Source organism: Camelus ferus, chromosome 1 (assembly GCF_009834535.1).
Source record: "Camelus ferus isolate YT-003-E chromosome 1, BCGSAC_Cfer_1.0, whole genome shotgun sequence".
Taxonomy (NCBI): Eukaryota; Metazoa; Chordata; class Mammalia; order Artiodactyla; family Camelidae; genus Camelus; species Camelus ferus.
Genome location: NC_045696.1, coordinates 90,512,834 through 90,530,557, shown reverse-complemented (window position 1 = coordinate 90,530,557; position 17,724 = coordinate 90,512,834). Strand labels below are relative to the sequence as shown.

Below are 17,724 nucleotides of genomic sequence, written 5' to 3'. Positions count from 1 at the left end.
TTCTTGAGAGCAGTAAATAAGCATCTGCTATTTTCCAAAAAATTAAGAGAGAAGAGTGTCTCAAGGAGCGTCCCTCCCCAGTAAAGGAATGCCACACTCTTTAACAACAGTAGTCTATGTTCAGCTTATCATTCAACAGAAACCTACTAGAGTCTTCGTGAATTTTAGTATGACTCAAACGCTATTCTTGTTAGGCTTTCAAACATAATATTTGGTTCTCTAATTCATGCTGTTTGGCCCACTGCTACTTTACAGCAACTTTTCAGGATGGTTGATAACCTTTTGGACCAGATCAGATTCTCTTACAGCTCACAGCGTTGCAGTATCTCGGACTGGACAGCCAGAGAAATAAACATGTTCTCCCTTACAGTCAACACATGGAGGAACAAATAAACTTGTTTTGTTTAAAGAAACCTTCCTTCAGTCATCACTTTTAAACGAAGACTTTTTGCAGTGGGTAATTACCGTTTGAGGTAGTAGCTGGTGCTATGAATGTGTTTACTACACAAGAATTTTATAGAGACAGCAGGGATACATTGAAATTTATCCTTTAAATCCATTTTCTGACTATTTTGGTCAAATGGCTTTCTGATGTGTTGGACAGTAATTGTTTCCGGGGACTTGTTTTACTATACAACTAATCACTGTCTCATTGCTTCTGGATTATTGACCTCTTATGTCCATATGGCTGCCAAGATCAAGCCCTGAGTCAGCCTGTAAAAACTCTTCTTAAAATGTTTTAAATTAATTGTGGATTTGCAGTGGTTTCACTTTCAAATGTTTATTTTTAGTGCTAATATTGTTATATGATATCAGTTTTGTGATTATTAAATGAGTTCAAGTAGGCCTGTATATGATGTGTGTATATATAAAATTTATATTTTTATCAATCTTAGTCTTCATGATTTGGAGTTATGTTCCTACTTTTTTTTTTTAACTTAAAATTTACTGCTATCCAAAATCACTAATATTCCCTGATTGTTTCAGTTACAAACTGGCAAATATACCTTAAGAGGTTTATACATTTTTCCACTTGTGTGGACCTATTATACATTTTTTTATGCTCAGATTTTGAGATCCTACAGAATGATTGCTACCAGCACGGCTATCTCCCTGTTGCCGAAGACCACAGATCTTTAGAACACCAATCTCGGGAGTTCTAGATGTTCAAATAGTAACTACTACTATATATAAAATAGATAAAAAACAAACAAACAAATTTCTTCTTCATAGCACAAGGAATTATATTCAATATCTTGTAATAACTTATAATGAAAAAGAATATGAAAACAAATAAATATATGTATATGTATGACTGAAACATTATGCTGTACACCAGAAATTGACACATTGTAAATGACTATACTTCATTTAAAAGAAAAGAACACCAATCACGTATTGGTAGTTGATGTGGACCCATAAGAATTAAAATGTATGAGGAACAGATTGCTCAGAAATTATGTTCGTATGGTTAGAGATTATGCCTTAGAGCCACTGTCCTCTCACACTGGGCTGTCACTGGCAGATCTGCATGTGAAGCTCAGAACTATGGTAAATGTTCCATTACCATCTGACTTTCCTTTCTTGTCCTGTCCCCTTTGCTCACATCTTCAGAACCCCTTGCCCTACTGTATTCCCAGAGGTTAGCCTCCATGCAGTCCTGATCTTTCCCTCAGTTCTTCATCTCCAGGATTCTTCCTTCTTCCAAATCTATCTTTCCTGTAGGGCCCTGTTCTCTTCTGTGGAACAAAAAACTCATCTCTGCTAAACTGCTTCTTCCTACCAGAGATCATATTTGCACTTTAGTAGATACCATATCTTGACTCTGAAGAGAAGATAGGAATTTAATGGGAATACTTGCTTAATATAATACAGTTAGTTGTGAAGCTAGAACTTAGAGCACTAATTTTAACAGTCATTTACTTCACCTGTAAATACAGCTAGACTTGCCTATTATTTTGCAACTTTATGACTTAAGGCGTTGTGTTTGTCATGAAAAAAAACACAGAAGTGAATGAATGGTTAGTATTAATATTCTTTGTTCCTATAGCTGATTTCCCTCAGAGTCACAGAGGAATAGGCTAAAATATGTATCTCACTTTCCATTTCTTAATTCCTTTATTTCTTTATATTTTGCTCCTCGTCATATCTAAATGTCTCTCTGCTTATCTCAGTTTAGTGTGGAAATGTGGGGATTGGATATGATTTGCTTTCTTGAAATTGTAATGCATTAGAAACAGATTAAAATCATGGAAACTTTTCTCCACTTTTATAAATGTTATTGATGTGAGATTTCCAACTTAAATGTTTGCTACACTCTTTTTTCTCAAAGTAGAATTTAAAAATCAAATCATTAGGCTATCTCACCAGAATATTTTAATTCAAAACATTATACAGCTATGCAGGTATTCATAGCTCTGACTTACTGTCATATAATTTTCATAACATTGTTGAGGAGATTTCAGTCCTATCCAAATTAAGTAACTATAAATTAAACCAAATAAGAATTATATATAGTTCTTTTTTTTAACATTTTTTATTGATTTTTAATCATTTTACAATGTTGTGTCAAATTCCAGTGTAGAGCACAATTTTTCAGTTATACATGAACATATATATATTCATTGTCACATTTTTTTCTCTGCATGTATAGTTCTTGATACAGCTTGACCAACTGTATTTCAACATATGAAAACAAACAGAACCCGTCTTAAATGTTAATAATATAGATAATGTGGCACTTAAGGCTTTTCTTGAAAAAAGCCAATAATTTTATTTGCATTTCTTTGAAAGGAAAAACTGTAATGAGACAAAGTATTGGCAAAGTGATGAACCAATCAGAGAGGAGATTGTAATTACAGACTTCAGAGTTTAGTTTAGGATGTGTATGTATGTTGCTTCTTAAACGACAGTTTGAGGAATAGAGGTCATTCATCCATGAACAGTTAAGAGTTTCTCCGTGTAGTTCAGACTCTCAAACATGCACTCACTCTTGGTTCTTTACACTCCCTGAAAAATTACCTCTTCTATTCATCTGCCATTCTCTTTTCTCCCTTCTGATTTTTCTTTTATTAGTTATACCTGGCCCCCAAAAAGTTATACCTTGCCATCAGCATTTAAACTATTATCTTCTTCTTTATAAAATAACACAAATGCGGCTCAATTTTTGACTCTAAAGTCAGAAGAAATAAAAATTTACCATAGTAGATCTAGTTGTGATAAGTAACATTTTTACAACTTGATCATTTCCCAAAAAGTATTTGTAAAGTTGATTTAAGTAATTGGCAATAGTTTTCTTTTCTTGGTTTAAATTTTGTACCTAACAAACTAATATTTGGAGAGTGTCTAATTTTATTAATCATTTGTAATTCAACTCATACCTAGAACTGACTTTCATTATAAATTATACTTTGCATCCTAATGCTAAAATTCAACATAAAGCACTAGGAGCAAAGTTTCTCCTAAGAATCAATTTTGTACAAAATTCAAATAACAATAATTAAAGCAATTTTTTTAAAAAAACTAAAGTCAGATGATTTACATTCCCTGATATCAAGACTTAGTATAAAACTATGGTAATCAAGTGTGTAGATTACTGTGAGGATAGACATATAGGTAAATGGAACAGACTAGAGAGACCAGATATCAACCCTCACATATATGACAGATTAATTTTCAACAAAATTACCAAGGCAGTTCAGTGGAGAAAGGAAAAGTCTTTTCAATAAATGGTGCTGAAAAAACTGCATATCCTTATGGAGAGAAATGAACATTGACCCTTATCTCACAAATGTACATAAGAATTAGCTCAAAATGTATTATAGACCTAACTACCAAAGCTAAAATTATAAAACTTCTAGAAGAAAATGGATCTTTTTCGAATCTTTGCAGTCTTGAGGTAGGCAGATTTTTTTTGATAGACACAAAAAACACAAACTACTTTTTAAAATGGTAAATTGGCTTTTTTTAAGTTAAAAAGTATTGCTCTTTGAAAAATACCATTAAGAACAAAAGGACAAGTCACAGAATGATAAAAGATACTGGTGTGTTGACAAAAGATGTACATTCAGTATAGATAAAGGACTCTTAAAACTCAATAATAATAAGAAAACCTAATTAAATAATGAGCAAAAGATTTGAACACACACTTGAAAAAGGAAGTAAGTGCATTAAAAATGCTCAATATCATTAGCCATCATAGAAATCCAAAGCTACCATATAATCTAGCCATTCCAGCATTAAAGATTTTCCCAAGAGAAGTAAAGATGTATGTCCACACAAAAAATTGTGCATAAATGTTATATAGCAACTTTATCCTCAAAAGCCAGAAACTGGAAACAACACAGATGTCCAGTAACAGGTGAATGGCTAAACAAATTGTGGGTATATTCATATAATAGAATTCTATATGCTGTTATAGAATTGTATTTGAATTATATATTCATGAAATAGAATTCTACCAGTAATTTTTTAAAAAATAGATAAACCCAACAACATGGAGTTATCACAAAAATATGCAAAGTGAAAAAGACATCAGACATAAATGAGTATACCATCTAAATAAAATTCCAGGAAATAGAGACTAATCCATACTGGCAGAAAGCAGATTTGTGATTGTCTGGGGTCGGGGTACAGATGGAAATTGACCACAGAGAGGCACAAGGAAATTTTTGGTGGTGTTGGAAATATTCTGCATCTTGATTTTGGTGTTGGTTACACAGGTGTATACATTTGTCAAAACACATTGTATGCTTTACATGAGTATAATTATTACACATAAATTATACCTTAGTAAAGCTAATTTTTAAAAATTCAATTTAAAGTATTTAGTAGTTTCTTTAAACCTTATAATTTTATATGCTGCACTTCATTAATATTATGACAAAGTACTCTGCTTTTAAGAAAGAGAAATTAATATCTTCTACCATCCACTACCATTCTTCCTATCCCATCTCTGTTTAAAAGGTCAAAATTGTATATATACTTGATAAGTATATGAAATAAGCATATACAGTCATAACTATTCATTATGTAAGGTTATCAAGGATTCAGAGGCTAAGGAGCCACCTGGTACAGTGGGAAGCATACAAAAGCTGAAGTACAAAGACTTAGTTTCACATCCCAAATCAGTTTCTTACGGTTATCTTTTAAACGTTGAGAGTGTCAAATACCCAAATTTAAAAATGGCGATACTGTTTATTACCAAATATTATGTCTATTTCAGTGTCAAATGAAATAACAAATGCAAAGGCACTTCGTAAACACAACAAATCCTTGTACCTACCCACTGTACAGTCAGCTCATAATTACTTGCAAATAAAATTCTAAACAAAAGTTTCATCTTGCCACAGATACTGAGAGGGCAAAAGATGTCACTTTCATCCAGAAATTTCCAGCACCAATGTAGCACCTGGCAGATATAGGCACTAAGTACATGTTGGCTGAGTTAATTTCAATTCTTATTTCTGAATCCCTGAATTTTTATCAATATGTTCAGGGAAATTAAAATATTTGGACCCATAGACTATTTTCTCTATGCTTATGAACCCAAACAGAAAATGCTTATAAGAAGAGATATTAGAACTCATAACTTTTATACTGAAAACTTTAATGTTCCAATATATGTTAGGTACCTATTTGCTTCTGACATAAAGGAATGGATTGCAAAAGACTTGAATTTAGGCTGTCCTGGCCTAACAAGTCCCCAAGAGAATCAAGTCCTTGAAGAATTGAGCCTCATTGCTTCTAATACATGTGTAACTTTCTGTTAAATATGATACCTAATAAAGAACTAGCCATGAAAGGAAACATACGAAGTCAGGCTGATCATCACATTTGAGCCATTAAGAAGTTAATTGTTCAAAGCCTTTTTTTTTTTTTTTTTTTTTTTTTGGTAGAAGACTCCTGAAATAAACTCTCTACTCCCTACCACAATCCTAAAGTGTTAGAGGTAGAGAGCAGCTGTGCAACTCCAAAAAGTGACTGGTCTGACACCAAAACCAGTGTTGACATTTTCCCAATGTTTTATTTTATTAATCTTAATGCCACACATGCACCCTTCTCTAGGTAGTGAATGGCCAGAAAGTACAGCTTACAAACAAAGGCAAAACCATTTGGGGTGATACAAAGAAGAGAGTTGCAGATTTTTAAAAAATCTCCTCTGCACGTAGGAGTGAGCATAATCAGTGCTTTTTGAGGACTATAAGGAGAGTATGTCTTTTCACTTTCTCTGGGATGGAGGACTGGGTGGATATGCTGTCTCTAGTTTCAATATTTGTCTCTGGAAATTTTGTCTTTTCATTTTACTATCATCCTTTAATAAGCTGGTGCATTCACTTTGCAAAATATGACTATGGAGTTATTGTATACACTTTAAACACACTTTTGGTAGATGGTTCTTTTGATCTTCCAGTACTCTTCCTTTTCATCTCATTAATTTTCAGGTTTCAGCACAAGTGTTTTTAAAATAAGGATTTAAACATAAAAAAGTAACTCTAGATAAAGAACTAAAGGATTTTGATATTTCATAGTTATTCTTTCTGTTTTTAGTAGTTTTTTGACCCTTACAAATGTGTGTAATAGTTAGCTGCTATTAATATTCTTATCTTCTCTAATTTGTCATAAAAATTATAACTTTAATATAATGATACATTACATTTTAATCATGAGAAACTAATAATATCTTGATATTGAACCCAAATTACAATATGAATATATGAAATCTTATTTTATGTTAACATCTATGTTTTTTTAAAGTATGTGGTATTTGTGTGTGTGTTCATTTATTTTAGATATATTTTAACATATTTATATGTTCACAGAGATTTTATATAGAGGCATTAAAAAACAGGCATAGTCAGTCATGGGTGTTCGTTATATATATAGGTTATTGGCAATGCAAAGATATAAAAGATAGAAGAACCTAGTAATTGCCTTTAAGATCAGAGCACAAAGCATTAGTTTGGATTTTACAAGGCCAGCCAGCAACAAAAGAGCAGTAATTTATGAGCTCAGCGTAAAAGAATAGCATAATTGCATTAAAAATTAATGCTAATGAACACTAAAATGGGGAAGGTGGTTATGATGAAAGTTTGTATTCATCTTCTCTGGTTTGAATGATGGCTAGTGGCTTGATTAATGGCTTAATTTCTATCAATTAGTGGGGAAAAATCTCCTGCGAGACAAGGGTAAATTGAGCATTGAATTACATATCTTGCTTTTGTGTGCTAAGAAAAAAGAGCTGCGTATCTCTGATATTAGCCACAGTGACAAATGTGGTGTGCCCTGCGATGTCTGCATTAGCTCTCCTGACAGGCGAGTTGTGTGTGGTTATGGGGTGTTTGGAGATGGCTGGCAGACAGCATTCACTGCAAGTTCCTTAGAAAAACATACAACTCTCCCATCTCCAGAATTTTAATTAGAGTCAGTAAGAATTCTGGAATTAAATTGGACAACAAATAGCAACTTCAGAGTCTGTATTCTGCCCTGTTAATCTGGTATACCTCCAATTATATTCCTTTCTTCTATCATATTAAAATAAGGAACACTTCCAGTCACGTTTACTTTGTTGAAATTATTATCTCTTACAACTATTAAAAGTGGATTTGACTACCCATGTTTATTACATTTGAAACAAGCATAAGGCAATAACCTGTGTAGTTGGACTGCATAGTGGTTACTGGTTTAGCCAAATTCTCAGAAGCTATTCTAGTTTTTTGTAACAGCAGTTGATGCACAATAAATAAAGAATAGCTCTAACATGGTAATTTATTACTCAGGTTGTCTTCAGGCTTAAATGAAAGGATGATAGGTTTTCTAAAAACTTTATTTCTTTTATTCATCAATAAAGGTTATCAGAATGTGACTTATTCATGTATGAAAAATTCTGCAAATACACATCTGTAATCTAGCTTGACAATGCCAAAAAGTCTAAAATAGTGTATATGGCATGTCCTCTACAAATAAAGCTCTGTTGTATTTTACTGAATGAATAAGCATTAAAATGCAGAATGAGGACAATACCAGGAACATTTGTTATTCTAGTAAATAGATGAGAAGGAAGAATAAATGGTACATTGCTTGGCAGGTCTGGGTAAAGAATTTATTGACTAGGAAATAATGACTGGATCACAGTTCAGGGATTGGATCTTACTTCTACCACCAACTAGCCATGTGGCCTTTGTCAAGTTACTTAGCCTCAGTTTCTCATCTGTACAGTGAGAACAATAAAAGTACCATCTCTCATGGTTATGATAGTTAGGTGAGGTAATCCATGTGAAGTGCTTAGCACTCTGTCATAAGGCAAGCTTCTGTTACCACTATGATTACTACTTCTGCTATCAGAACAGCTCATCTGGCCTTTTTAACAACTCTTTAAATGAAAAATTAGCCTCTTTGACCTTCCTCACTAGAAAGGATACTGGTGATCAGAACAAGTGTTTTTAGCCTTACAAACACTACACTAATACACGTTTGCTTCACAACATGATTTCTACCACACGGCTACCATTTTAGGGAGTGTGTTACTAGACATCTGTTAGGAAGGGACAGGATCTCCCATGTGTTGAGTCACTGGAACCTGGAAAGGCATGTGTCAGCAAAGCACTACTTCTTCACTCACCCTGCAGCATCCCGTGAGTCAGGGTGGACTCCAGCGTCCTGGTGTGTGATAAAGGCCAGCGGGGCCTTTGTGCCTTCTCAGAAATGTGTCCGGGCCTGTCCCCTCTTCCAGTCCTTCCCACAGTCTTGCCAGCTCACAGGTGATGCCACAAGAGGTGTGAACTAAAGCTAATTACTTCCTGGCTGAACTCAAAAAAAGGTTGCCTGCTTAAACCATATGGCCAGATTAGGAGGTTTATATACAAACTTTTAGCCAATTTCCACGTCTTTAGTACGATTACTAAATTAGCGCTCTAGTATTATTCCTAGTAATAGCTACCAGTCATTAAGTGCTTTTAATGCTTCCACAACCCTATGCTGAAGCCAGATTTTCACGGCGTGCTTCTTCATATGAATCTTCTCTGCTGAAATCACCATGTCAGGGAGTTCTTTCCTGGTTTCCCCATCTGAGACAGCCCCCCTTTCTCCTTTGTAGCCCTCTACTCTGCTCTGTTTTCCTTGATATTATATTGTTTATTTACATGTTTATTATTCGTCTCTCCCATTGAAACATAAATTCCATGAGGGTAAAGACTCTTACTTGTTTCTAAACCCCAGTATGCAGAATAATGCCCACTACACTGAATGTGCTCAGATATTTGGAAGGAGGACAGGAGAAAGGGAGGGAAAAAAGGAGGGAGTCAACCTCTCAACCATCCTATGATATTTAAGCTGTTATCCCCATGCCACAGAGGAGAAAACTGAGGCCATCTTAAAGCCACTTGCCCAAGATCACAAGGCTTGTAAGGAGCAGAGACAGGGTTTAATCCAGATGATCTAAACCCAGAGCTGTTAAAGCTATCCACTTAATTTAATTTCTTAAATTATAGAACTTGTAATTTGACATTTTTCCCCCATGAAGTTTTTTTTTAATGGTTACTGTAATGCCCTTTAACTTGTAAGTTTTCAACAAATAGTTATTGACTGCTTACTAAATAATAGAGCACACCATACTAACTCCTGGAAGTGACACAGAAGAGTACGTCCCCTCTAGCTGGGGAAATGAAGCTTTTGCTCATGAAGAGATGAGTATCAGTGCAGGATAACATATGCTGAAAGCCAAATGAATTATGGAAGAGGCCCCTTTTCTCACAGGTGGCAAGGGAAGTGACAGGGAGGATTCAGAAAAGGTAAGAGCATTCTAGGTGAGAGGAACTAAATGAGGTGGATTTTGTGTGGATTTTCAATGTGGATTTTGCTTTTTCATAAAACCTAGCCTGATGCTCAGTTCACTTGCACTTATTAAAATATCTATCAGAAATTCTTCACTGGTTCAGTCATATTAAAGTAAGTTATTCCTATTACTTAATTTGATACGGAAAGTAGTTTGTTGTAAGATGAGTCTGTCTTGGACCCCATCCAAGGAAGGTTGTAATCAGAGACACTCCAGGAGCCTCATTGACATATATAACTTGGTACTGTATCATAATCTTTCAGAACACTGATAGACAAACCACATTCTTCCTAAGAAGTTTTCTTATTTTTCAAATTATTTGTGATACCAGTTCTGGAAATTTGTGCCCAGGGATGTGGGATTTATGAACAATCTTAAACTGTTAGAGTTGAGTGGATTTCTAATATATGCTCTGTATGCTTTATGAAAGAAACTTATTTAAAATATACTGTTTTGAAGGAAAAGCAGTGGCTGTGATTCATTAAATTTGTGTTTGTGAGATATTGTTTTAACTTTAGAATTCCAAATAAGCTTTATGAGATGTTTTATGTTTACAGATTTTAGTGAATAGCCACCTTTATTTACTTATTTATTGAATGGCTGGTTTGTTATTGTTTGCTTTTTTTTTTCATTCTTATAAAGCACTTGAAGATACATTTCAAAGACTTTGTTTTGTTTTCAGTGTCTGTATTGTTCTGTAAAAGGGAATTTCACAGATATTTCCATTCTTGACTAAAATTTTAGTTAATTTAAACTGAAAATAAGGTATTCTTTTGTATTATTCATATATTTGTTGCAGTGCTATTAGTATATAAATATCTCCCTCCTCCCCCGGGAGAGAAGAGTAGCATAAGTAATTCGACAACTATGAAGCCAACTGACCCAAAGTCTTTGTAACATAAAATGCATTTTAACTTTGGGGAAATTCATAAATTATTAATACTCAAAAGGAGTCATTTGAGATGAGATTTTCACGTGTTAAGATACCTTTCATAAAACTCATGCTGTCAGTTAGTCCATGATTACATCTTGGGTAATAATGCCATCTGCTGGTCTCAGCCTAGCATTGCTGCCAGAGAGATTGCCTTGTTTGTAATCTACAAATGGCGTACAGATTAAAATTTTGTCTTTTCAAGTAGAAAGTTTTATTGCACCTTATCATCTTTATTTATTAATCTTGAACTTGTGTACCATTTGATAATATTTTAAAAGAAAATTCTATAAACCTGTTATGTGAAATTGTCAAATAACTTGAAGTGGCAGGTGAGCCTAATTTTTATGACATCAACAATAACTAATAAAATATTTGATTTTAATTTTCATCACAAAAGGAACTAAATAATTTTCCATGCAGTGAGTTAGTACTGAATTCTTTAGTCTGTGGTGACTTAGATTTCTGACCCCATTATTTTTTCTTTTACTATGAAATATGTATCCCTTCTACAGACATCTTGCAAGCAAACCTATGGAAGTCATTTTGTTTATCAAAAAGAATCAAGTGCTAATAGATACTTCATGTTTACCATGTTAATGTTTAGAAGGATCCTGTAATTTTTATTCTCCAAGTAACTTGTCTTTATTTTTACCTCATGACTAATGAATATAAGATACTTTGTATGCTAGGCATTCATGCCAAGCATATAAACAGTAACTAGTTTTAATTCACATTCTTCTCAGTCTTAAAATGGGTACAGAATTTTTAAATGACAAATTGACACATAAAACTTAAGAGCCTGAATTTAAAACAATTTACTGTATATTATTGATGTGTTTTATTCTGCTTCCCAAAATGACAAGGTTATACTGAAGACATACATTTGTGGACATTAATCTTAGAATTTTGAGTATGAAGCAATTTAAAACATTTTTTATGCCTGTTTTCAGACAGCACGGAGCTGAGCTATTTATAAGGCTGCAAATGTAAATCTTCCATTAATCTTTCAAATTTTAATTTAAATATCACACTCTCTAATTTAAATATCACCAGTAAAATGGTTTTCCCACATTGAAAGGTAAAAGCTATGTTGGTTTATTTTCATATTGTAAGTCAGGCAGACAGCCTTTCCCCTGTCTGCCCCGTCACTTTGTTAGTCCTGAAGTGATCTTTAAAGAAACACAAAGATAATGTTGTTTTTCTCTGATTTTTCTCCTGCCTTTCTTTATAATTTCTCCAGTGCTATTTTGTTAAACATACTGGTCCTTTGGCCAGCTTCTGTGATAACAGTTTTATTTGTATTAGGAGCTGGTTATATGCCCATATTTAAAGCTACAAACATTGCAAGCTTCAGACATCAAATACTGTTTGTGAGCTCACCTCTGACATTTAATACTAATGATGCGCTTTGTAAATCCAAATGAGAGAATATGTTAGAGAAAAAATCCAAGGGGCCAAATAGTTGATATATATGAGACATCATCCTGAAGTCAGAAATACTGTCTTTTGGTTGGGAACTAATGATTGTGAAATAATAGTGAGACTACTTAAGACCTACACGAACAAATATGTTTTCATATGGACAAGTTAAAGTTAGATTACCTGGAATGGTATCCATTACTATTTTTCTCTGCTATATTAATACTCTTATACATGTAGCTAGTAAAAATATTATCCACTGGTATGGGATGTGTTAATATTAATAAGTTAGCTAGGCAAAGAGTCTGTTCTCATTTTGCATGCTCAATTAGTGCATTGCATAATTAAAATCCACAGGAGCTTTTATTCTAAAGCATGTGAAACTATTTGCTCCTCCATGACACTCTGACAGTGCCTGCTTTTATGTAGGAAAATACATTCTTCCAGAGATGAGAGTGTTGGCTCTGATGGCTCTTAGGTCCAAACTTTCCATGCATGATTTCTCACGTGAGAAAAGACTGGTTACAGCTGTCAGGGATACATCATCAGAAGCATTGTCTTTCTCTTAAACTGGAACTTGCATAAGACTCTCTAATTAAAATTTGTGATTGGCCAAACATTGAAACAAAGATTTTTCATAAAATGTTAATTTTTATTATATGTGTTTAACCAAATTTCTTTTCATACTCTCTGTATCATTTAACATTTTCAGCTTAGTATGTAAAAATTACTTTGATGCAAATAACTCTACCTTGTTAAACCAGTTATTACAGTTGTTTCTTAAAATGTAAATTCAGTTATTATTAACAAGATGAGATAAAGTCTCATCACTTTTAGATGCCTTAGCTTGGCATACAGTGGCTCCTAATTCAGCTGTGTATTCATTTCAGCTTAGACCAAGAGTTTAAACTGGTTGTAAACTGTAATGTTGCATTTTCCCTGCCCAGCTAGCATATGGAAAAAAGAACAAAATGATATATGCATGTGGCTCTTTATTAAAGCGTTAATTATAAAAGCAAAGGACTGGGAACAATTCAGATGAGGCATTGGTAGGAAAAAAAAATCCTAAAACCATAAAATAGGTACATCTGTTAACATAGAATGAGGAAGTCTCTATACTGCTATGGAAGACATTGTTAAGTGAGAGAAGTAATGTATGCAGGAATGTATACTGTGTTAGTTTTGTGTAAGAAAGAAGAGAGTGTATACTTATTTTTAGAAGTAAGCGATGGAAGGATAAAAGTTAAAACCTAATAAAAATGGTTACCTATGGACTGGGGGAACGGGATTAGAAGAGGAAACTTAGACTTCTCTGAATGATGTTGTTTTACTTTAAAACCATGTAAGTGCTTTGTGCAATTTAAAAAAACAAACATTAATCATGAAGACAAGAGAACAAAACAAGATCTAAAAATCAAAATAAACTGAAATAAATAAACCTAACTGTATATCAAGTTGGTAGCATAATCACATGGAGAATTATTTTAAGTGACTTTAGAATGTAGTCTATAGTGCATTGGCAGTTCATCAGTAGAGTAAATCCTAAAATCAAAAATCATAAAGAAATGTGAAACTGCATTAATTCATCTTGTTAATAGTAATATTTGTCTTGCTATTTTGAAACAAATACATGGTCAACTCACATACTAGGAAAAGCAAGTACTTTTGATCATATCACTAAGGCCTAATATTCTTAGAATAAGAGAAAAGATACACAAATATAAGAGATTTGACTAAAAGTCCTTTAATCCTTAATTTGGTTGGTTGTATCAGCATGAACTCATATTAATTTTTCTCTTCGAAAAATGTGTGTTTCCTGTCCCACCCACTGAAAATCTCAGATGCAGTGATAATTCAGTCACAACAAACACCCCTACTGCCCGGGTCATTGTCTTTAAATATCGTTCCCCACTAAAAGAAATCCAGACCCTTTGGAGAAATGGCTAATTTCAAGTCTAAGACAGGAATTGTACAAGATGACGCTGGAACATATTATCACACCTTAACAAAGGAGATCATATCAAAAGGATGCAGGTGCCAACTTGAAGAGGCTCCCACTACCCAAAGGGAGAATCAAAATATGAAAATGATTACCACGGACTGAAATAACATTAAATATGTAAATATTCATTAGCTCATAATGGTCATATTTAGACCAAAATTGATAAGGGGAAAGAATTAAATATTTATTCTGCTTTTTCCTGTGCAGATTGTATTTTATAGTCTCAAAATAGTCGATGAGAGAAGTTCTTCATTATGTGAGAATCAGAGCAAATAAATGTAAGACAGATAATAAAATTAGAAAAAATCACTATTCTGCAATGTCTACTAAAATAATGGATGTGAGCAACACGCATTTATGTCTGCTAAAACCATTAAGTGAAAGGTTGATAGAGAACTTTATAATAGAGTGAGGCTGACATCACCTTGGACTCACTCATCAATCTTAACATCATTAAAAAGTAGAAGTGTATCTTGATATAATATAGTAGGAATTACACAGCATCACCCGTGATGTGTTCTTGACCCAAAGAAATTGAACCAAAATCTTATCCCTGTCTAGGTAGAACTACTGGTTTACACAAAATATGAAGGATAGAAGAACGTGTTAAATGATACCACAAGGATAAAATCAGCCAAATCCAGAATGTAGAAAATTGTGAAGGATAATTGATACATTTTCTTCAGTAAATAAATGACAATGAAAGGAAGGGATGGTGGACTGTAAGTGTAAAAGGGATTTAAGATACATAACCTACTAAGTAATATATGGACCTTGTTTGAATCCTGTTTCAGACAAACCAACTGTAAAAAGACTTTTCTTGGACAATCAGTGAAAATTAAACATGGACTATGTAAGATGATATTAAGGATTTATTACCAATAATGTTAGATGTAAAGATGGTATTTCAGTTACGTTGCTGGTTTGTTTGGGGTTTTTTTTATTTTCTTAAGCCCATAACTGAGATACCTACTAAAATATTTAGGGGTAACATGGCATGATGTCTAGGATTTACTTTTAATACTCCAGGTTCACACACAAAATTGAAATGGGCATGGATAGATTAAGAGTAAGGGAAAATTAATGACTATAGAAGTTGGGTGATGGGTGCAGATGGACTCATTGTGCTCTTAGCCCTTTTATTTGTATTTCCATGATAAAATTGAAAAAAAAAAAAAAAAGTAAAGTCCTCCTACAAGATTAGCCCAGATTATCTTGGATCATTATAGCAGTAGCTTCTCAGCAATGTTTTAGGTTTTAGGTGAGAATCTTAGTGTATAGGAATGTTATATTTATGGAGCTCCAGGGGGAATAAAGTTTCTATTATAACTTAAATATAATGTCTTTTTTTTCATCCAGTTAAATCTCGTAAGTCATAAAATTCATAGAAAGAACATTGCCTAGGCATAGTGTTGTTAACAAGCTTACACACCAAAATACACTGACATTAAACCCTCTTTTTTAGACCAAGCCACCCTGGTAGAACAAGTAAAAAGAGTCAAAGAAATTGAAGCCATTGAAAGTGATTCTTTTGTTCAGCAAACATTCAGATCAAGTAAAGAAGTCAAAAAGGTAAGTTTTCATTCAGGCGTATGAATAAGCCTTTAGATTCCAACTGAAGAGATGCTTTATTAATGGATTTTACTTAAATGTGAGTGCTTCTTCTAATAAAGAGCTGAAGTAGGGTGAGAGAATGTCACCTTGTTATTGAGAGAAAGAATGAATCAGTGAGAATCAGTTCAAGTTTAACTTGTTTTAAAAAACTGTAAAAATGTATCAGATGCCATTTTTATTTTAAAATTCACTGAGAAGACAAAGTTAAGTGTCAACATGATAGTTCTATAATAGTAATCTGCTGCTATATGAACATATACAGTTCTTTTTCAAATGTGTACATCTACTTTTTGAATTGACATTGCTAGAGAAAAGTTAGAAAAGAGCTTTAATAATAAAATTATTACCCAAGTAGTATCATATATTTATACTCTTCACCCGTATGGGTATCATTTATTTAGCTTTAGTAAAAGGAGCTTTGATTGTTATTTTATCTGTTGAATATTTCATGTATTCTTTCAGTCATTATCAGGGTTGCTTTCTGGAATTTGTATTCGTTTAGTAGAAAAGGGCTATCTACTGTGAAATGTATGTATTTCTTAATAACGTATATATAATGAAGACATAGTATAGTTACCACTTATTCAAAAATATTCTATATCCATAGATATATTAATGACTATAGTATTCTACTTATCAATGTATCATAATTCATTAATTTTTTCTCTGATAGTAGGTATTTAAGTAATTGTAAGTTTGGAAGTATTACATACATGTTTGTAGATATCCATTATTACCAACTTAAGTTAAAATTTTCAAGATGGAGTTATTTGTTAAAGGTTAGTATCTTTATTTTCATGTATGTTCCCAAAGTCATTCTCCAAAAATGTTGTACCAATTCAAATTCCACCCAGAAGTGCAAGGTAATGTCTTCCTCTCACACTGATTAACACCAAGTGTTAGACTGTTTTCTGACCTGATAGGTAAAAATTGACTTTTTGTTGTTCCATTAGCATTTCTTTTGTTACTAATGAGATGAATGCCTTTTCAGTTGCCATATACATTTTAAAATAATTCATTCTGGAGACATGGATTAAGCATGTGCAGCATACCAGGCACACAGCACTAGACAACCTTGGTTAATCCATGGTCTCTGCCTTTTTATTTTGCTAATTCCATTTGAACATTTTGTAGTTTCCACCATAATGCCTAAAAAGTGGAGCTATGAAATGGACATTCATAAGTATAGTTGCCCACTGTATTTGATATCTTACTCTTACACATAAAGAGGTCCTTCATATATCCTAATAGAATTGTAATTTATTTTGAAATTTACTTTTGTAGTATTTACTTTCTGGAGTTCACCCTGACTTTCCAGTTCTTACTGGACACACTTAAGATAAATTAGCATTTTCTTTCCATGGAAATATTTATTCTTCTATAGTTAATACACTGGCTTTTCTTCTAAACAACTTTTTCCCATTTGCTATTAATTATTAATGTAATAACTTATTTTTTATTTCGTTCCTCTCCTCCAAGATGCTAACAGTTCCTCCAATAACTAGTAAAATTGGCAGTGAGCAAGGAAATTGATCTAAACCCTGCTTGATATAGTGGAAAGAGTTTCGGCTTTGGACTCAAGGAGATCTGAGTTTCAATCTTTTTTTTTTCATTACTTTTTTTAATTGAAGTATAGTCAGTGTACAATGTTGCATCAGTTTCTGGTGTATAGCATAGTGTTTCAGTCATACATATACGTGCATATATTCCTTTTCATATTCTTTTTCATTATGAGTTACTACAAGATATTGAATATAGTTCCCTGTGCTATACAGTAGAAACTTGTTTATCTATTTTATATATAGTTGTTAGTATCTGCAAATCTCCAACTCCCAATTTATCCCTTCCTACTCCTTTTTCCCCTGATAACCGTAAGTTTGTTTTCTATGTCTGTGAGTCTGTTTCTGTTTTGTAAATAAGTTC

General features: G+C 33.1%; 1 protein-coding gene across 4 annotated transcripts in view; it reads left to right on the top strand.

Moving 5' to 3' along the window:
- RSRC1 (arginine and serine rich coiled-coil 1) overlaps window positions 1–17,724 on the top strand; it is a 349,746-nt gene that overhangs the window by 321,386 nt on the left and 10,636 nt on the right. For all 4 annotated transcript variants that reach the window (XM_032485537.1, XM_032485545.1, XM_032485521.1 and 1 more), the window contains one exon: window positions 15,653–15,759. In XM_032485537.1, the coding sequence (XP_032341428.1) occupies window positions 15,653–15,759 (107 nt within the window). The remainder of the gene's footprint in view (window positions 1–15,652; window positions 15,760–17,724) is intronic.